Below are 21,695 nucleotides of genomic sequence, written 5' to 3' on the forward strand. Positions count from 1 at the left end.
TTAAGAGTATTGTTTAGATTGTGTTGGGATAAGGTCAATAGGGGTATAATCGTATTAAAAAAACAATAAACAGTACGTAACAGTGTTTTGTGTAGTTAGCTAAATACCAAATAATGTGTTGGTAGAGAGTGCAAATACTCTATATAAATTATGATTAAGAGTAAAGTTTAGTTTTGTGATTTAAGGTTTGGACGTTGTAATATGCGGTTTAGGATTAAAGTTTAGTATTTTGGATCAAAATTGGAAAATAATTGATTTGAAGACTAGATTTAAGATTTATAGTTAAATTTTAATAATTTAAATTTGAAGTTTATATTCAGAGTATTGAATGGTTTATGTTTGAAGTAAGGATTTAGGATATAGAGTTTGATTAAAGATTTGTGTTTAGGAAATTTATAGTTTAATATTAAAAAAATTAAGTTTAATTTTAAGATTTCAAATTATAATATTGAAATATTAGAGTTTTAAGGGTTATCATTAGAGTTTGGAGTTTAAAACCGTGTTACTAATTTTAGTAACAGTTTGATTAGATAGAATAAGAATTTCTTATTTACTTTTAGTTATATTAATTCATTATAATTATTTTCTTTTTTGATTATGTATGAATGGAAAAAAAATAAGCTTTCTCTTCAGTTACTTTCTTATTCTTTGAATTTATTTTTAATGAAACATGAAAACCAATATTTTAATAATATTCTTATATATAGTACTTTTATAAATATTTTCTATTTATTCAGAAGTTATATTATTGGGTGTTATTTTGTTAATTTTTCTGTTAATTATTACTGTATATACAAATTAGTGTTACATATTGCGTTTCTTAGAAAATAGAATACTTATTAAAATATTTAGAGGTTATTAAATGTTGTTTTAATGAATTTAGATCAAATAATTGTGAAAATTTGATAAAATCTTAAAATAGCTACGATGATGGTACATGTCTGGTAGAAGTATTTTAAATTTTTGTTTGGCAACATAAATAACAGTTAAAAAAATAGTGTTGTTTGGAAACATGGATAACAGTAAGTTAAAAATAAAAAAAATGGGCTTATGATATTATAAAAATTGGAAGTCCATTACATTATAATAAAGAGTAATGAGTTTATGTTACTTGATATACATATTCAAATCAAAATAATAATTTAAAATTAATTTATATCAAAAATTTATTTAAAAATATACATATATTCAAAATTTGATTTTTACTATCATATTTTCCAATAACCATTATAAACAATTTTTGAATATATATATGAAAAATACAATACAAAACTCAATTTCAAACACCAACTTAAATTATGGTTTGTATATTTCACATTGAAATTAAAAATATAATATATGTGATTATTTATATGATTGTACGTATAAAATATTATTAATTATAAGAAAACTTATTTAATGGTACGTATAAAATATGTATAAAATACGATTAATTATATGATAACACATATTTTTGTAACCAATGATGACACATATAGGATATATAATAGTGATAAGGGGCGGGCGTTCGGGTTTGTTTTTGGGTATGTTTGGGATTTCGTGTTCGGTTCAGATCTTTGAGGATTCGGTTCGGATTTGGATAATCAATTTAAATTGGTTTGGTTTAAATATTTGGATAGAGAGTTAATAATTATTTAAGTATTTTTGGAGTTTTGAGTATATTTTAACTATTTTATATATTTACGTTTAATTATTTGTATATATTTTCAAGTATTTAAATGAATTTAAAAGTATCATATATATTCTGGATGTTTTTATATATATTAAATCTAAAAATAATTAATATATATAAGTATAAAATCTATTTTGGATACCCATATTACTTCGGTTCGGATCGGATTAGGTTTTAGTTCTTCAAATACTAAAATTTTGAATAATTCGGATATTTAATCAATTTCGGTTCGGGTTTGATATTACTTATTCGGATTGGGATTGGTTTGATTCTTCGAATTCAAGTTTTTTTTCAACCTTAAATAGTGACATAAAAAACAGATAGCATCATATTTTTTATAAAATATATCCGCGCGGGTCAAATTCTAGTGTTAGATTAAAAATGAAAATAAAAATTGTTGATGTAATTAAAAATAAAAAAATTAATGAGTTCTTCTTAGATTATCAACAATGGTTTTCACTTTCAACACCCTCCACATCATCTTCTCTCCCTTCTACCAACTAATTCAACACCTACTCATTTTTTTATATTCTACAATGGTTTGTTGAAAAAATTCAACACCTTTCTCTATAAATTTTTTTCCTTCACAATTTTGGTTCCTTATATTTTTTATTACTTATTGAAACTTATTAATTAAAATTAAATTGCAACAGTTAAGAATTAGAAGTATTTATTAAAACTAAATAACAATAGTCTTCACAATTTTGGTTTCTTATATGTTTTTTTTATTACTTATTGAAACTTATTGATTAAAATTAAATTGCAACAGTTAAGAATTAGACTTATTGATTAAAACTAAATAACAACAGTCAATAGTTGGAATTTATTTAATTAGAAGAAGAAAAAATATAAAGGCAAGAGTTTAATGGAGTCTAATAGAAAATTTATAGTACAAATAGATGAACTTTTTTTATGTTTCCAAATCAAATGAAACGAGTCTCTATTTATAGAGTTTGAAAAATTATAAATTTTGATGTAAAAATAAATTTTAGAAAATAAAAAACTTATGAAATAATTTATCTCAAATAATTCAGATGAAAAAAAACAAATCAAAATTTTTTATGGCCAATAATTTAATGACAAGTAGTCATTGAGGGCTCCATTTTATGGATTCAACTTTGTTGAATTCTTTTAACCATGTTTAATACACCTAAGATCCCTGTTCTTAAAATTGGCCGTCTGGGTGCTACGCGTCACTCTTCCGTCCCGATTTATGCCAAATCGATTTAAAAAATCGGATATCCGATTTTCTCCGCCTAAACCACCTAAATGACCGCCAAACCGCATAGGCGGCCACCTAATCTATTTATTTTATTATTATTTTATTTTTATTTTATTTTTGATAAAAAATTTATTTATTTATTTGATCTAAAATTTTATAAATATCCTTTATACTCATAATTTTGATGAAATTACACTATATTAAGTTTATATATTCTATTTGTGTTTTATACAATCTTAAACATGAAAATGTATTAATACTATATATAATTAAAAATTAACATGTCTTATAACATAATAAACAATCTAAAAATTCCATCCTATATAATTTCCGATTAATCCTCGATTTTCTCTTTAGGCATTAAGTCTAATTCGATCGCCCGACTAGCGCGTTCCCGAATAGAACATAGGATTCAATTTGTTTACCAGTAAACCATTGTATTCTTTTAACTATTGAATTTTTTTATTCAGTAAGCCAAAAATAGTCTTAGAGATAAAGATGATAAAGATGCTCTTGGCATTCGGACTAGTACACATTTCTCACAGTAAAAATAAAAGAAACTTAAATTAAAATCTAGCATTTTCGAAGCCGTGCAAGTCGCTCTTCTTCATCATAGCCACCTTAGCAAACTTCTCAGCTGCTCTCCATGCCGACGCGGGAGTCAACGGCTCACCGTTTTCGTCCACTAAAATCATCGTTGTGTCTCTTTCGCTTCCTCTCCGCTGTTGAATATGTTGTTGTTGGGGCTGACTCTCATATTCCATCAGCTGTTGCCTCCTCCACTGAACTTCCACCAACTCTGCCTCTACTACCTTGGTATAGTCCGCTGCCTCCGCCATTCTTGATTGCCCAAGCAAAGCATGCGCTGACGTTAACAAGTGGTGTGCGCTTGTGCATTCCCCATACTCTACCAGCCTTCGAGACTCGGCAACTGCCCGTGTCATTATGAAAAGGCACCTCAAGCGTTCGATACTGGGAGAAGATGATCTTACGGCTTGGGGAACGCGGAGTGATTGGTCACGTCCGTATACAACTTCCTGCGTCGAAGGGTCCTTATAGAGACCTCTAACTGATAGAACTTGGTGGACCATGCTTGCCGTTGATGGGATCCTAAGCTCCACTAAAACCTCTCTTTCTTCGCCTGCGTATAGGTCCCCGAGCCGGACTGATCCAGAACCAGAGCTCACCAAAGTGGGTTGTCCATTGCATAAATAAATGGCTGCGATTTCACATGGTCCAGATCCTGATCCAACTCGAAATTGGATCCTTAGATCTTGAACCACCACGCTAAGAAATCCTCCTAGGCATTTCGCGAAAGCCTCTTCGACAGGAGCATGGCTGCACCCACCACTCTCTCCAAAGCCATATTCAGTAACAGGGATCTCTATGTGAGCAAAGCGTGTTAACCCCACATGGGTTATTGTGGACCGTTGATTTGTGTTGGCTCTACTGGAAATTGGCTGACCGTCCTTTAGGAGTACGATGCTAGCAATTGGGTTTCTCTCCCTACGATCCTCCAGCACTCTTGCCGCTTTTTCCAAACCATCACTTATCTTAGAACTTTGACAGCAAAGGAGCCCATCCACCACCACTCCAGCGGAGCGTTTTCCATTCTCTGTCATTCTCTTAAGTGGGAGGAGTCTCTTCGAGGAAGCAGAGACAATAGAGAGCCGATCAGCAGAGCTGAGCGAGGAAATCACAACCCGCATGGCTCGTTTGACCATCTGGAGTTTTGCACCGTTCATGGTTCCACCTACATCAACTACAACAACCAGATCCACCGGCGCACGTTGAGACGGATCTAAAAGCCTGCGCCCTCTTGTACCTAGAGGCGGTGGTGCCTTCACTCGCAGAGCCACTGCACGGGTCTCGTAACCACACCCAACAGACACAACGGCAGATTCAGGTAACAAGCTCACCTGCACATTTCCAAAATCTCGACCCGTGGCCGGGATCTCATGAGATTTGACGGCAAAGGAAGGGCTAGGGTCTACCACGAATCCCTTGAACTGAGCCACATCAGTCTCCTCTTCACATCTGCAATTCTCATTGGCTTCAGGTATGGTGACAAACCGTGGCGAAAGCAAAGGCTCGTCATCATCGTAATTGTGAGACTGCTTTGGCATGGGCTTTGCTATAGGAGAAGTTGCGACGGCGACAACACGCTTCTCCTCAATGGAAACGGCGTTTTCCAAGGGAGGTTCAATTCCATTCCCATGAAGAGTAAGAAGAGAAGCGTCTTTCCAAAGGGAGTTACAAACAGGGCAAACAAGCTTGCCGTGTTTGCTGACGTAATCGGTGACACAAGGGAAATGAAACACATGCGAACACTCTGCCGTATATTTTGCCGTCCCTTGCCCTGTTTTCACGCTGTTCAAACAAATTCCACAATTACTCTGCAAAAAAAATTGTAATCATCAGAAACAAAGTATTTATTTTATTTGATATCTCTTTTTTTTTAAAGTTGTAACCCATTTTCTTCCATCTGTTTCTTACTCGGAATTTGAAGCTGTTGCGGAACAGAGAAAGCTTTAACCGAGGAGACGAAGGGTTTGACCTGGCCTTCAAAGATAGTCTGGGGCTCTTTGTTGCCGATCTTGGTGTCGGGATTTGCTCCGCGGTGGGAACAGGATTCTCGGCATCCGTTGTCCGACAGCCCAGGCTTGGACTATAATTTGTACGGGGAGTCGACGAATTACTTCCTCCGGAGAGAAAAGCGAGCTTCACGCAGCTTCTTGGGCTAGGGTTGGAGTTGAGAGTGTAGCCCGCTTGTTGCTTGTCAAGATCTGGGGCCACCGCGTCACTCTTTCTAGAGGCGGTGGTGCAAAAGGCTCGCCGCCATCCCGTACCCATTTATCTTCGAGTTGTTTTTTTAATGAACCAGAAAAGAAGAGTAACAAGATTAAGTTGAAAGATTTTGCAGACAAGAAGCCAAAGGAAAACGTTGACAGTTTCGTATTTTTTGGCTGTTTATTTCGGTCTTTATTGTTGTTATAATTATCTTTCCATCACAGAATGGGAGATCTGCGAAGTTTAATATTAGATCCTTTTAAAATGGTATTCTTTCTCGTCTTGATCCAAGTCTAACTCTCTCTCCTCTGCTACGATTTGTCTGAAGGGCCGATATATTAGCATAAAATATTTACAGTACATTTATTTATTTTTTTCAACGGATAGAACATTTAGTTTCTTGCGATTTCTTGTTGTTGACGTGAATGTCGAAAAAGCTTTGTTTTCTCAAGATTTGAAGTTGTTTAAAAAAAAAAGCTCGTTCTCTTTTACGTTATCTTGATAAAAAAATAGAGAAATTACCTAGACTAACTCACATTCATCTAAAAATTACAAGAAAAATTCATATTAAATATAAATTACTAGACTAAAATGAGATTTTAAAAAATTTACTAAAAGCACATTAGTAACTTGGTTAAAAAATTTACTAAAAGCACAGTCCACATTAGTAACTTGGTTAACTACAAAATTGCCACATAAATAAATTAAAAAATTTGAAAATATATGTTAAATTTGAAAAAAAATCGAAAAAATAGAAATACAAACCAACCACGACTCGTTCCTCTCTCTCTTTCTCTCTCTCGCTCTCTCACGACGACATCGAGACATGACATAAACATTCTCCGATCAAGAGTCACTGTCGTCCCTATCCCACCCTGACAACATCTCCTACGTCATAGCTGCCGTCGACAGCTCCTCTGTCACAGTCGTTCGTTACCTCCTCTTCAAGTCACCATCTTCTTTCTTTTGTGTAAACCTAAATCCCAATTTCAACTATAAGTGCTAAATCAATCCAATTCCCAGTAGTTATTACATTTCTTGAACATATATTATTTGATTGAGATGTTTAATTTCGAAAGCCCTAAATCCTAATTTCAACATTCTTTCCCTTTCAAATCTCGAGACTTTTTTTCTGTAATTAAAGTTTGGTTATGACAGTTGATCGGAGATTGTTCCTAGAGAAGAAAGTAACTTGTTAAGTGCTTTATTTTTCAGGTACGATTTCTTCTTCAGGTATGAGAAAGTATCCTCGTCGTCTGTATGAGGTTGGGAAAACCCCAGTTCAGAATAGGAGCATGAATCATAGTTGTTATCTCTCCAACATTCAAACTGTGAGAGAAGAACTTGGGGAAGATGTTTGGTCTGAGTTGAGGGAATCAACTATTGGAGTGATTGTGAAGCTGAAAGAGCTGCATTATATTTGGTATGCGAAAGTTGTTCACCATTTCCTTGCCAATCAATTAGCAACTGAGAGCAGTCATGAGATTTGGTCTTTGATAGATGATTTTATGCCATTGTGTTTCTCTTTGTATGAGTTTGGAGATAATACAGGTCTGAATTGTGATCCTTTCGACAAGCATGACGTTCGGGATGTGGATCATCAAGAGTTTTGGCTCGAGATGAACGTTCCGACATCAGATGGACCTATATTGCTTGAGTTACAAGCCATATTCCCGATTTGCAGAAACTGGCCTCGAGAGAAGCGAGTGATGATTGGTTTGTTGTGTCTGCTATCCATTGGCATTTTTGGCATTTCAAGCAACATCAGAATTCCTTTGCATTGTGCTAAAAGGGTGATGGACACTGCAGCTTTCCAGCGATATCTATGGTGTCGTGTTGGATTTAGAAGCCTTGTTGAGTCCATTAAAGTACTCACATATGAAGCAAAGAAAAGTTACACACTTCACGGCTGTGTTCATGCGCTCTTAATATGGATTTATGAGTTTGTCCCTGGTTTAGGAAAAATATATGGGAATCGGATTGAGGGAGCTGATGTTCCTCTTCTGTCATGGGGGAGGAATCTCGTACGCATATAAACTTCTTAGATTTTTGTGCCCAAGAAAAGAGAAAGTATCCAAAGGTATAAACACAAGTAGTATTTCTTCCATTTAAATTTTGTGTTTTTCTAATCTTGTATATTACTTTGCAGGTTCGTGTAAGGCATATGATTATGAAGCCAGTGGAGGATATATATCGGAAGTGGGACAATGATAAAATCTATACTGATCTGGACAACATGATAAAAGACATCCTTAATGGTCAGCTAAATGAGAAGTTTTTGGATGCAATGCCAACTACCAAATGCGAGAAGAGAAAATATGGTGTTGCTGCATCTGTTGTTCCAAACTAGAGCCCTTCTACTAAGCGAAGAAAAGACAATGAACCTGCTGATGGAGGTGAAGCATCTGATATCGTGTGTACAAAGCGTTCTTGTATTTAGTAATAGAAGAATGTTTTTATTTTTATTTTGTTAATGACATGGTTTTGTTTTGTCTATGCATATGAAGGTTGCAGCTCACAACATTGCCATAAATGGGTTAGCTGAGTTGCTTAAAATTCTCACTGCCAGAGTAGAAGGCATCAATGTTAGTGTAGCTGACAAGGTTACTAAAGCATTAGATGCTACTATTGACTGTAAGGTGGAAGCTAGACTGCGAGTATATGATTCTGACTTACGGAAGCAGATTGCAAAATTGGAGGCACAAATAAATGATAGTAAAAACAACGCTAGTGTGAACATTGCTCCTGATGTCACCACCTCCAAGGCGTATGAGGATGAGGATGATGGTACTTGTAGCAATGACTTGGTACAATTCTTTATCATTTGTTATTGTAATTTTTAAAAAAAATATTTTTTTACTAATTCTCACCGTCTATTACTTAATCATGGATTGTTTAGAAGAAAATCAATTCACAAGATGGATTGCCAGTTGATTGTGTTGTGAAGAAGGAGAAAAAAGATAAAAAGATGATGGATAGCACACAGAATCTTACGAACAAGGAGGTGATAAAGACTGAGAAGAAAGCTGGAATTGCACTAAGAAGATTGAAGCAAGAGAAGGCCTTTGCGATCCCACAACTAAATGATGAATCCATATCGTCAAAAGATTTGGAAAATCATCTACAGTGGGAGAAGAGTGTAAAATGTAGGGCGGTGTTGGAAGCACTTGCTTCAAATTTGAAGGAGCCTACACGCAGACGCAAGCCTCAGTTGACAAAGACTCGAAGGAACCTTATGACCAATTAGCTAAGGCGGAGGCAGAGAAACTGCAGAAAGTTTTGGACTTCATCAAGTCTGATTTGTAAGTTTCCTCTTGTACATCCTTTCTTCTTATTTCGATATAGTCTACTAATTTATTTTTCTTCTTTGTACGGAAGCAAAGGAGCCTTGTGTTGGAGATGATAGTGCTGGATTTTTATTGAAGTTAATGATCCCTAGGGATGATTGGCCAACAAAAAACTATGGCTGGTTGCATGACTTCGTAAGTGTAATTTCTGATTTTTCATGACAACAATATTAAACTATGGCTGGTTGTTGTACGTGAATTGTTTCATATCTTAGCACATTGCAGCAGCAATGCTTATGTTTCACAGACTGTCCAGGCAAGAACAATCTCTGTATTCCTCTTCTCGAATTGCATTTCTGTCTCACTGGTTTGTGAACTCATGGGTGAACGACTACAAGAACTGGGACCAGAACATGACTGAGTTGTCAGAAATGTACATCAAGGCTTATAATGGAGAACACCCGACTTATTTTGTCACAAGTAATAAGTGGAATGCTGACGTCCACGATCTTTTCCTCTGCCACCATGTTAACGGAGATCACTGGGTTCCTCTACGCATCGATCTGCAGAAGGCGAAAATTCATGTCTATGATAGTATTTGCATACATGTGAGTGATAAGGAGATGAAAGAGGCTTGTCGGCCTTTCATGAGAATGATATCCGCATTGCTTAACAAAATGATGCCTGCTAAAACGACAAAGAAAAGTGAAAAACAGTTCGCTTATATTAGGCACAAGAAGATCCCCCAAAATGAAGACCCGGGAGATTGCGGTGTGTACTCTTTGATGTACATCGAATCTCTAGCTCTTGGACGTAACTTTGATGGCTTGAATGATCAGATTATAACACCATTGCGATCAAAGTTGGCGGCATATATCTATGAGGAGGTGACTAAGACAATCGAATAAATTAGTTTTTTGTTTTGTTTTTTCGGTTACTGAATGACGGATGTATAACTTGCTGGTTTTTGGCTTTAGACAGATGTATAACTTGCTGGTTCTTTCCTTTAGACGGATGTATAACTTGATGGTTTTTTGGCTTTAGACGGATGTATAACTTGTTCTTTTTTTGCTTATGAATGATGGATGTATAATAGTTTGGTTTATGCATTGATGAATGTATAATCACTTGTGACTGATGAATGTCGATAACTTGAACCTTTAATAGATTAGCAATAGGTATACGGCCCTGAAAATGGTAAAGTTTTTAGATTAGAAAACAGTCTATCGAAATACAAAACTTGATTATACATATATTACCTCCAAAAAATTCTCCACACCACGAGTCAGAGAAGTTTTCATCAACACAGCATCATGTTTTCTTGTTGCAAACCAACGTGTCATCATTAATCGGATAGACTCTAAAAGGCGAACAATTGGCAAGCTTCTCACATTTGACAAAGCTCTGTTTATGGATTCAGCTATGTTATTGTAAGGCTGTTATATCTATCACCTCTAAAATGCGCTCGAGCCCACTTACACACATCAGCAAGTTCCAAATATGCACGTAAATCTGGATTTAACCCTTTAATCGTCTCGAAGCTTGCTTCAAAGTCAGCTAACCTAAAAGAGTACACAGCTTTTTTGACCAAACCAAACAGATCACGTCCTCTGTACCGTAACAAGATGTTCTTATATAAGTGGTACGTGCAAATTCCCGTGCTAGCCAATGGATAGACCATTGAAATTGTCTTCCTTATTGACTTGTGCCTGTCAGAAATTAATGCCAATCCTTCATCATCGGGTATCACACGGCTGAGTTGACGAAAGAACCATGTCCATGATTCATCATTCTCTGTGTCAACCACAGCAAATGTTATCGGAAATATCTGAAAATTACCATCCTGTGATGTTGCAATGAGAAGCGTTCCTTTGTATTTTCCTTGCAAGAAAGTACCAACAACCACCACAACCTTTCTCATAAATGGGATGACAGTAATGCTAGCGCTGAATGCAAGGAATAAGTACTTAAATCTATTGTTTGCATCAACTTCCAGTCGAGCTAAAGTCCCAGGATTTTCCATTCTAATCTTGTGCAGGTAAGAAGGTAACTCCTCATATCCATTCTCTACGAGATCTCTAGCAACTATAAGTGTACGATGAGATTTCCAGTAATCCATCTGCGATATACAATAAACAGCAACCAAGTTAAAAACAAGTAAAGTCAGATAAGACATTAGATTCAATGTAAGAAACGTAGTCAACAAACCTTGATTCCGAAGTTCATGTTCATAGGATTTTCAACATGACGTGGCAAAAGAGTTCGATCAACCCCACCAATATAGTCTTTGTACAAGAGGCCAAAAATTTCAGGAGTGGCTTGTCGAGAACGAGACGAACGCTCTGTTACTGAGCAGGAAAGTTCATCTACATATACTCGGATTGTGGACCTTGAAGATTCACCTATCGTGTAGCTCTAAGCTTCCACGTACATCCTGTTAACCAACATTTTACAAACCACAGCGTACGGGTAGATTTATCCACATCAAAATCGAATTTGTGGACAACTGAACAGATTTTCAGACGTGTCGCCAATGCATCTTTTGATTCAAAAGTCTGCCCCACTTCCAGTTTGAAAGAGCTCAAGTCGAACCTATTATGCTTACAATCTCCTTTTTGTGTCTTCAGGACTGTGGCATAACTCATCTTTGTAGGAGATCCCTGAATCTCTTGTACTTGGTCTGGCGGAAACCCATATGAGGTAAAGTTTTCGTCATCAGAGTTGCTCGATCAGAATCGTTGCAGTAATCAAATCAATCATTGTCTTCATCCGTATCTTCATCCTCTGCCGACAATGGATCATCTTTTTGCAGGGTTTCTTCTGGTTCTTTGCTAGCTTCTTCAACCTCTTTTTTCTTCAGTTTAAACTCTACACAAAGTCTAACGTTTTCGACTTTGTGAAGACACAAAAATCCATGAAATTGCCTATCGTTTCTTACTTTCACAGGAGGGGTATTGAGGTTTTCCTTGACCAGGTTACGTTTTGGCAAAACGTACGTTAGCTCCAACTCGTGTTCTGCGAAATCAACTTCGTAATCCTCATATATAATTTTCACAAAATCTTCATATCTAGTTTCCTCGGTAGCTGCAAGTAATTAACTACCTTGATCATTATACACTTCAAATAACCACTTTTTTTTTTTTTCAAATTTCCACTTTCCACAGACGAGAATGATGTGATCCATGTTTCTCTAAGCAATAAGGATTGCAACAAGTGATTAAACTACCATGAAAAGAAACAACTTGAAAAGGAAGAAAAGAGGGATGGAAAAGATGACGACAACTACAAATGTTTTCCTAATTCTGAGTTTAATTAACCTAAGAAATAAACCAGATTCGGAATTATTAGTAAACTGGGTCGAAATTGGTGTACATAAATCCAGATTTTCGTTAATAAATCTGCCGCAACATAAATAAAAAGTATGCCACCACAAAAACAAAAAGTCTACCACTACATAAAAAAAAGTCTGTCAACCATTTTAAATCGGATATATAAATCTGCCTAAAGAAAATAACTCGAACAAAAAAAATAAATCGATCCAGAAGAAAATAAGTTGAGCACATAAATCTACCATTTAGAACAAATCTGATACCTTATTCGCTAGAGATATTCTTAAAAATCTGTTTTCTAATCAAATCTGACAATTAAATCTGTCGTGTGAACAAATCTGACGTTTTCTAAAAAAATTGCCACCACTTTAACGGTAGTTTTTTTTTTCTATACAGATTTTATAAACAGACTTATTAGTCGATAGATTTATTTTTTTTTAAAACAAATCTGCCGTCGATTAAATAATAAGGGTATTTTAGTAATATTTTTTTGTTATAACTATGTGTAAGGATAATTTCGACTAGAAAAATATTTTAATAATTTTTGGAAAATATGAGTCATTCTAGCAATAACACAATTAATTTGTGTCATTTTAATAAACTTCCCAAAATAATAAAGTCACCATGAGCAAACTAGTGGGATTCCGGAATAAACTCAAAAATAGAATTCACTTGTGCATTTAGAACTGGAAATTCGGGTTAATCAAACCAGACCTATTATTTTTATTTATTAATTATCAGTTAGTTTGATTCATTACTAATTTATCTAAACTACCAAAAAATTACAATGTGGTTTGGTTTGGTTTGGTTACCAATTTATTTAGATATTTTATATTCACTCATATTAAAAAATATTGGGTTTTTCAAATGATTTGTTGCAAATGCTATACCAGCTTGGCATGTGGTAGAACATTAGACCATAATAAAGAGAATTAAAAATTCAGTATTAGAAACCTATATAAATCGCAATCACCACGTTCCCACGAACTTCTTCACTCATATCCGTTATGTTCAAAAAAAATATTATAAAAGCACATGATTTCAACAGCCCATATGAGAAGAGATCGCAACAGTTTTCAGTATTCCGAGGCTGAAGATTCTTTTCCCAAACGTAGCCAATAATTAAAGAGGTAACTACAGTATTAAGTATGATTAGACGAAAGTTGAATGATTACCAACCACGACAACTCATTAATTGTTTTAGCAAAAAGACAACTCATTAATTGTTTTATATATTACTATATGATCCAATTTCTCTCACCACATGATGCATTATATCTAGAATGATGCTGAAACAAATAATATGACATCCCAAAACCAAATTCCAAAGTTTTTTTTAAGGGCGTCCGTTTAAGCTGCAGTCTTTTTTTTTTTTTTTTTGACAACATAAAAGGCAAGAGCCTATAAGACCGCCGGTTCAGATAGCCAAACCGGAGGTAGAGAGTCGACATATAGCATAGCTGAAAGAGAACTCTTTGCACCACGTGCAAGCTTGTCCGCCATTGTATTTTGTGCCCTTGAGATATGTCTGATCATGAAGTTGGGGAAGAAAGTCTTACTGCGGCAGAATTCTTCCATGTGTGTAGCAAACGCCGACCATTCATCGGGTGAGGACACCATCTTCACCAGCTGAGAACAATCCGTCACAAATACTACGTCTGAGAAACGCAGGGTCTTCATGCACTCCATCGCCCAAATCAGTGCTTCACATTCAGCATGTAAAGGTGAAAGGCTACGTCGAAGGTTCATTGCACCCATCATTACGTCCTCCGAGTTCATCTTCTGGCAATACCAGCCCTGGCCTGTAAAAGCATCTTGTTCTCTCCACGCCCCATCAATATAGCAAACGCGAGAGGACCCCATTGTCTGCCAGCTCATATCTGGCGGAGTAAACCCGTGATTCTCTTGTACCAATATTTGGGCCTCAGCCCAAAGTGATCCTTCCACTTCTGCTCTACGCAGAATTTCTTGAGGACTTGCAGTCCTATTATTATGACTTTTGTCATTCCTATTCTTCCATATATACCACATAATCCATGGAAAATACTCCGAATCAACATCTTTTGGAAGTCTCCAAAAAAGATGATCCAAACTAGTAAAAACAGAAGAAGATGGAAAAATTCCGGGAGGAGAAGGGATTCGAGATAAAGCCCATGTTTGAAGTGCTGGTGGGCATTCAAACATAACGTGATAGATGGATTCCTCTTCTGCCCCACAAATACCACACCGGAGATCACACTCTATACCACGAGCCTTCATATTTTTTGAAACAGGCAGTGTTCCAGATAAAGTTTGCCAAATAAAATGTCTTAGTTTCGGTGGGCATTTGAGTTTCCATGAATGCGCCAAAAGGGGTTTAACATTAGGTCCATAATTTAACACTCTTGGGCCTCGATCCGGGTATAATGATTCTGTCCTAAACCCTGATTTAACCGAGTATTTACCGGAGTCCGTAAACATCCAGCCGTATGAATCTGGCTTTTGCGTTCTACTAACTGCTATACCTCGAATGATCTTCACATCATCTGGATGAAAATATACATTCAGTAGATCCTCATTCCAGGAAGAATCAATGGGATTTATCAAATCTCCCACCATAAGCGACCGATTTAAAATTTGAGATTGAGTTTTTGGTATTGCTGACCTCGGGCGAGGAGCAGGGATCCAGGGGTCATTCCATACGGATATCGATTGCCCTGTCCCTACTCTTTTGATTAGCCCTTTTTTAACCAGAGGTCGAGCTGAGCAGATGCTTCTCCATCCATAAGAAGAGGAGTAAGATCTGTGATCATCCAAAGGATGAGTATTCCGAAAATAACGACCTTTAAAAACCTTCGAGAATAAACATTCCGGTTTATCTATCAGTCGCCATAATTGCTTAGCCAACAAAGCCGTATTAAAATCATGCAAATCCCTAAAGCTCAAGCCCCCATTGTCTTTATGGATGCAGACTTTATCCCAGGATAACCAATGAATACCTTTTTTATTATTCCCACTGCTCCACCATAAATGAGCTAAGGTACTCGTAATTTTTCTGGTAACCCCTTTGGGAAGCCTGTAGCAGGACATCACAAAAGTTGGCATGGGTGAGGCCGCTGATTTTATTAAGACCTCTTTACCCCTTTTGTAAGAAATCGAACGGTCTAACTATTCACTTTATTGTGAACCCTCTCATTTAAATAACCAAATATCTGTATTTTTGAACCTCCAAGACTCTCCGGAATCCCCAAATAGTTCCCCATTCCCCCCAGAGTTGTAATACCTAAGAGATTATGGATGTCCGTTCTACGATCTGCAGGAACTTTATGCCTAAATTGAATCGATGATTTAGAAAAATTAATTTGTTGTCCTGACACCTTTTCATAATCTCTAAGTAATTTTAGTATAACACTACATTCCTCCACCGTCGCCTTGCAAAAGAATAAACTATCGTCCGCAAATAAAAGGTGAGAAATTGGTGGACTTGCACGCGCTATTTTTAGCCCTGTTAAACATTTTAACCTCTCTTCTTTCTTAATATTAGCGAAAAGAGCTTCTGTACAGAGGATAAATAAATATGGAGATAACGGATCCCCTTGCCTCAAACCTCTCTCTGGAACTATAAACCCTTTTGGTTGTCCATTTAAAAGAACCTTATAACTAACTGATGATATACACTGCATCATCAAAGTCACCCATTCCATAGAAAACCCCATTTTCAGTAAAAGGCGTTGTAAAAACGACCACTCAACCCTATCATACGCTTTACTCATATCCGTTTTGATAGCTAAAAATTTTCCTTTACACGAATTATTAGTTCGTAGCCCATAAAACATTTCCTGCGCAATGAGAATATTATCCGAAATTAACCTCCCAGAAACAAATGCCGATTGCGTCTCTGAAATAAGATTTGGTAGCAGACCTTTCAACCTTTGACATAACACCTTTGAGATAATTTTATACCCAACATTACACAAACTTTCAGTCATTCGATTTGGTCTCACTGTCTTTGGGATAAGACAGATATTCGTTAAATTCAGCCGTCCATCAAAACTTCCTGTTCGCAGAAAATCGTTGACCATATTAACCACGTCCCTCTTTATTATCGACCAAGACTGTTGGTAAAAAAGCGCAGTCATTCCGTCAGGACCTGGTGCTTTTTCCGGCTTCATCATAAATAAAGCCTCTTTTCCCTCTTCTTCTGTGGCAGCTGCCATTAGCCGAAGATTTTGGGCCTCCGTCACTGATGTTGGTACTTCCTCCAGAAAAATATCAAAATCTGTTGGCACAGTAGTCCGAAACAAATCTGTGAAATATTTAACCGCCACTTCTTCCACTTCAGACTCTGTGTTCACCCAATTTCCTTCCTCATTATGGAGTCCTATAATCCTATTCTGAATACGCCTTCGTTTTGTCAAAGCATGATAAAATTTTGTATTTCTATCCCCACATGTATGCCATTTAGTCCTAGATTTTTGTTCCCAATATTGTTCCTCATCACGATACGCATCCTGCAATTTCCGAGAAACCTCTAGGACCTCTTCATTGGTTTTAGTAAAATCATTTTGAATTTCCTCAAGAACCTGCTGGAGTGAATCGATTTTCTCTTTCCCATATAGAGGATTCTGTTTCCTCCAGGCCGAGATCTCATGTCTACACCAATGAATCCTATCCACAATTCCACTCCCATCCCTAGCACGGCGAGAGTTCCATCCTCGTGTAATTGAATCCATAAGCCCCTCTTCCCCTATCCATCTCTTATCAAAACGAAAAGATTTCCTAAATTTAACGACTTTATCATCAATCATAGCAACTATCGGGCAATGGTCTGAAGCTACCATACGTAAATACTCGACGTAAGAGTATGGAAACAGATTATGCCAATCATTATTTCCAAGTGCCCGATCGAGACGACATTTAACCACCTGTTGGTATCTCCGACCACTCCATGATAAAGTGTTACCCACACTTGGAAATTCCATAAGGCCACAATTATCTATCATATTATTAAAATCTACAAATGTATCTGCATGCCGAAGGGTACCTCCTTCTTTTTCATGGTTACCTCTAATCTCATTTAAATCTCCAATAATAAACCACGGTTCCGAACGGGCGATACCTATTCTTGTTAGTCTCTCCCAGACTGGTGCCCTTAAGTTTTGATTTGGTTCACCATACACGAATGACAAGAAAATTCGTTTTCCTTTATATTCCGTTTCAATATCTATAAGTCGATTACTAGACGAGATAACCGTGACCTTATAACTAGAGTCATAATACAACGCTAGACCTCCACTTCTCCCCTGGGGATCAACCGTATGGAGATGGGTGAACCCAAAATGAAATTGAAAGGATTGGACAAACTCAAAGTTTTGTTTTGTCTCTGACAAAAACAAAAAAGATGGTCTGTGCTTATAATATATTTCTCGTAAATAACTGATAGTCCAACTAGTACCGAGACCTCGACAATTCCAACTTAAAATCTTCATCTGCTAAATACTTCCCGTGACACTACTACAAAAAAACTACCACTAAAAAAACTCTATCACCTGGAAACCTCACAGTGACATCAGTCCATATGCTCACCGTACAAAAAAGAAAACCATCAAGCCAAATTGACCATATAACATCATATAACATCAGACCATATGCTCTCCGACACAACCAAACAAAAATAAACTGTCGACACAAACATATAACAATATAGAGATAAACTGAAACCTTCCCATACAAAGGATCAAAATAAACACCTGACATGAGAATAAACCTCATCACACCAAACTCCACCTCCACCTCCGAAGTCTCCGCATAGACCATTTTAGAGTCAAACCCATACCATATACAAAGAGCAGAAAAACCATTAAGAGCCATATAACCAAAAAAGGAAACATTCCACCCCTGTTGATTCAATTCATCAACGCCCCCGACACCCCTCCAGCTCCTTGTCCCAAAATGCTTCTCTGGCACAAAAAGATACACCAAACAAGTCCCCGACATTACCATTATAGTTAGTACCTCATCAACGATCAAGAAACGAACCGCATAAACCACACCATCCCTAACAAGAGAACCCAGCAGCGTAACAACACCACACTCTTTTCTCCAGATCAACAAAGACATTATCTTACTTCCAAAATAGAACCATCTCAAACACCTCAGAATCATAACATCACACCACCCATCTCCTGCCAGAAACCAATTATTCAAACAGATAACGTAGGCATAAGCCCAGAGATCCCAAGGAGTACCACCATAACCAGAAAAAAGGATACCTCCTCTAAGTGTCCAACCAGACCAATTGTCAGCCTCAGAGAAATATCTAGCATCAGAATTAACAGGAGTAGTAAAGCACAACCTAGAAAATACTTGCCTGAAAGATAAACGCAAGCTCGAGACAAAAATGTTCCTGATACCACAATGTAACCAGACCAACCATTTATTATTATAACAGCAAACACAGGAAAAAGAAACCCTGGTAACACCCAGAGGACTAGCAAAGAAACACGACAAAATACTAAACCAATACCCAAATCCAAAGGATTTCATAACAGAATCCAACATTATTCAAAAATAAAAACAAAATGTGGCCTGCAATCCCCTTTACTCCGTTAAGCTCTATGGCTTACTAGGGACCCTCTTCGCGCCTTTATCTCCAGGCTTAGCTGCCACCTTAGCTAGGAACTTCTTACGTGGCGAGACAAACCCTGGTCCTAGTCGCTTCTTTGAGGTTCCTCCAATCCCCCCCTTAGCACCTTTCTTCAATGGAGCCGTTCCTTCATCAACCACATCCGTCTTGCCAGCATTAGCCTCCATACCAACATGATCCCCCCCCTCTGATTCATCAACAACCTGAACTTCCTCCTCCATAACATCAGTGAGCTCCCCATGCTCCCAGTCCTCTAACTCCTCTCCCTCCTCTAAGAGAAGCTCCGAGTCAGAAAGAAGCTCGCCCTCTAACATCATATTAGCATCATCCAAAGCCTGTGTATGCAAAGCCCTCTCATCAAGCTTCTGCACCTCATCATCACCCTCGCTCTGCATCTTCAAAGCCAGAGATCCACCAAGCTCCACTCCCTCTCCTGTCGGCACAAAATCATGCTCAACAGAGCTTGATTCTTCAAACAGAAGCGCCTTACATGCTTTGTTATGGCTACCACTTCCTTGCGCCTCTACCCCTATTGGCGCTTTCTCTCCGGAAGACTTTCCGGCCCCTTTAAAGGCATCGAGCATAAGCTTTGAGGGATCTGGTAGCTGTTGTTCGCCTTCAGCAACAGTAGAAAGATGCTGACTCCGAGGAACCACTCCCTTAGGCTGAGCACCACGAGCCTGCATACCACGTCTATTTTGTCCATATCCCGAGACCCTGCCATTCATTGAGGATCCATCACCATAGCCTCTAGTGAGCTTTCCTTTGTAAGGATGAAACGACCCGTCCTGTTTGGAGCTACCTTGCTTCTCATATGCAATGCCTTTGCCCTTATCACCCCCTCGGTTGTTTTGCGCCCGAGTTTGCTGATGTTCTCTACGTTCACCGCTCTTGTTGCTACCGTGGGCTACCACCGCCTTGTAGCTTGTTGCCTGAGCCCCACCATCCGGGCCTCCCCCAGCTGCGCCCAAAAGCTCCTCCTTGTGTAACCTCGGGCAACGAGAGCATTCATGAGTCAAGCAAAAACATTCAGTGCAAAACCCATAAAGCTTTTCATATCTGAGAGCCACCTTGATTTCCACACCTTCCTCAAACTCAATGTCCATTGAGAACACCAGAGGTTTGAATCCATCTATCTCTACCCGAACCCGCCCCTCCACGATATCAACCGGACCCTGAACCTGGCCAATTGCTTCCCCCACGCTCTGGAAGATCTGAGCTGCCCTGAACTGAAGAGGAATATCCAAGACTCGCACCCAAAACGTGATCTTAGTGGGATAGTTTGGTTCTAAAACCGGCTTCCACCTCCCTAAAGACACCATCCAGAAATCAAAGTGATAAGGCACCATCTTGAGGACCTCCGTGATATCCTCCTCCTGTTCGAAATCGAACGGGAACCTCCCCAGACCAAGATCTGTACCCACCACACGGCCCTCCATGTTCCAAATCCTCGGAAACACAAACAAGAGAACCTTCATATCTTGTTTAGGACGGTTCATACACCTTCCGATGAGGGTTCGTGCATAGCGCGCAATGATCTCCGAGTTATCAAACCGGGGAACCGAGATCCTTAGTCCTGATCGAACAACCTCCGCCTTCTTCTCTCCTGACTTAGTGATCCAATGACTTTGCTGAGACATGTTAACACGAAAAAGAAAGCAAGAGAAACGAACTGATGTAAGTAACTTGAAAAGAAAGAGCTCGAATAAAGGTATGAAACTTGACTGAACAAGAACCACAATATATAGTAAAACCTCGCGCAAACAAAAGTTAATGACCAAATAACATAGAAGATACCAATCACAGATCACAGCCACAATCACCTCATTTGAATTATAGAAAGTACCAAAGATACACCAAGAAAAGCCAAACATAGAAACAAGAACTCCATCATAGCCCCATTGAGAGATCCAAATCCCAGTCCCAATTTCCAAATTTAAAATCATCCCACAGCTCAAACAAATCTTAAACGAAGAAAGTAAATCTCTGTCTATCAATTTCATCATCTCAAAACAGAGAGTCGAAGCAATAAAGGAAAGATACCGCTTTTTATCGTTGACCCGAGACATGACAATCGGAGAAATCCCAAATCCTGCGTTAATCATGTAGAGAAATGAATAATCCTCCTCCTTTCTTCCCAAATCAACCCAAATCCAAATATCCTCCCCGATTTTACCCCCTACGCGACCATCCATTTCCGTTACGGAGACATAGATCACGGCAATCCCTTGATTTGCCAAAGAACCTTGATACCCCATAGAAATACCAATAAGAGGAAAGATCTCCTCATCTCGATCCATTCTGACCCGAGACAACTCAACAACCCATCGAACCTTCATCGCAAAATCAAAATCGCCATTGCCATCGCCTTATTTCCATTAACTTACTTTTTGTTTAATAAGTCTTTTTTTGTTCTATAATTTAAAACTGCAGTCTATTAAGGTTAAAACCTAAGATTTTCTTCTCTTTTTCTATAAATAAAAAACCTATTTTTTCTTTTCTCTCATCAGACAATTAGAAGCGAATGTGTGCAGAGAACTCTCGGAATCTGTAAACCTTAGCCATCTCTCTCTCTCTCTCTCTCTCTCTCTCTCTCTCTCTCTCTCTCTCTCTCTCTCTCTCTCCCTCTCTCTTTCTCTCTCTCTCTCCTCCATGGTGCTATCCCTCCTCATCGAATCCAAGCCGACAGCTGTCCCGAGTGGTGGTGGTATTTGGTTTCTGTAGTTCGCAGTTACTGATATGTTGTTCTAGTGTTCCAGATCTATTCTAA

At 37.8% G+C, this 21,695-nt stretch overlaps 4 protein-coding genes across 5 annotated transcripts in view; 1 reads left to right on the plus strand and 3 right to left on the minus strand.

The window, feature by feature from the left end:
- Positions 1-1,168, minus strand: part of LOC103848260 — a 19,126-nt gene extending 17,958 nt beyond the window's left edge. The window contains exon 1 of one of the 2 annotated variants that reach the window (XM_033285407.1): positions 139-1,167. The gene's annotated coding sequence lies outside the window, so the exon portion shown is untranslated. Of the gene's footprint in view, positions 1-138 lie in introns of both variants that reach the window. The other variant, XM_033285408.1, reaches the window with a different exon arrangement.
- A 2,166-nt stretch (positions 1,169-3,334) lies between these two features.
- On the minus strand, positions 3,335-7,903 carry LOC103848256 (E3 ubiquitin-protein ligase WAV3). The gene is made up of 2 exons (XM_009125203.3): positions 5,391-7,903; positions 3,335-5,290 (listed from the first exon to the last, which is right to left on the minus strand). Exons 1-2 carry the CDS (start codon positions 5,745-5,747, stop codon positions 3,461-3,463), a joined length of 2,187 nt encoding a protein of 728 aa, XP_009123451.1. The 5' UTR covers positions 5,748-7,903; the 3' UTR covers positions 3,335-3,460.
- LOC103848261 lies at positions 6,980-9,879 on the plus strand. Its single transcript, XM_033285242.1, has 5 exons — positions 6,980-7,708; positions 7,834-8,019; positions 8,192-8,491; positions 8,584-8,823; positions 9,247-9,879. Exons 1-5 carry the CDS (start codon positions 6,980-6,982, stop codon positions 9,877-9,879), a joined length of 2,088 nt encoding a protein of 695 aa, XP_033141133.1.
- Positions 9,880-10,391: 512 nt separating this feature from the next.
- On the minus strand, positions 10,392-11,197 carry LOC117131977. The gene is made up of 2 exons (XM_033285243.1): positions 11,180-11,197; positions 10,392-11,090 (listed from the first exon to the last, which is right to left on the minus strand). Exons 1-2 carry the CDS (start codon positions 11,195-11,197, stop codon positions 10,392-10,394), a joined length of 717 nt encoding a protein of 238 aa, XP_033141134.1.
- Between the last annotated feature and the right edge of the window lie 10,498 nt (positions 11,198-21,695).

Source organism: Brassica rapa, chromosome A02, assembly GCF_000309985.2.
Source record: "Brassica rapa cultivar Chiifu-401-42 chromosome A02, CAAS_Brap_v3.01, whole genome shotgun sequence".
In the NCBI taxonomy this organism is placed as follows: domain Eukaryota; kingdom Viridiplantae; phylum Streptophyta; class Magnoliopsida; order Brassicales; family Brassicaceae; genus Brassica; species Brassica rapa.

Excerpts from the sequence above, each read along its gene's own strand:
- LOC103848261 (XM_033285242.1), top strand. The coding sequence starts at position 6,980 with ATGAATCATAGTTGTTATCTCTCCAACATTCAAACTGTGAGAGAAGAA. Across the intron at positions 7,709-7,833 it reads TGTCATGGGGGAGGAATCTC|GTTCGTGTAAGGCATATGAT; the intron begins GTACGCATATAA and ends ATTACTTTGCAG. Across the intron at positions 8,020-8,191 it reads AATATGGTGTTGCTGCATCT|GTTGCAGCTCACAACATTGC; the intron begins GTTGTTCCAAAC and ends ATGCATATGAAG.
- LOC103848256 (XM_009125203.3), bottom strand. The coding sequence starts at position 5,747 with ATGGGTACGGGATGGCGGCGAGCCTTTTGCACCACCGCCTCTAGAAAG. Across the intron at positions 5,291-5,390 it reads GCAACAGCTTCAAATTCCGA|AGTAATTGTGGAATTTGTTT; the intron begins GTAAGAAACAGA and ends TTTTTTTTGCAG.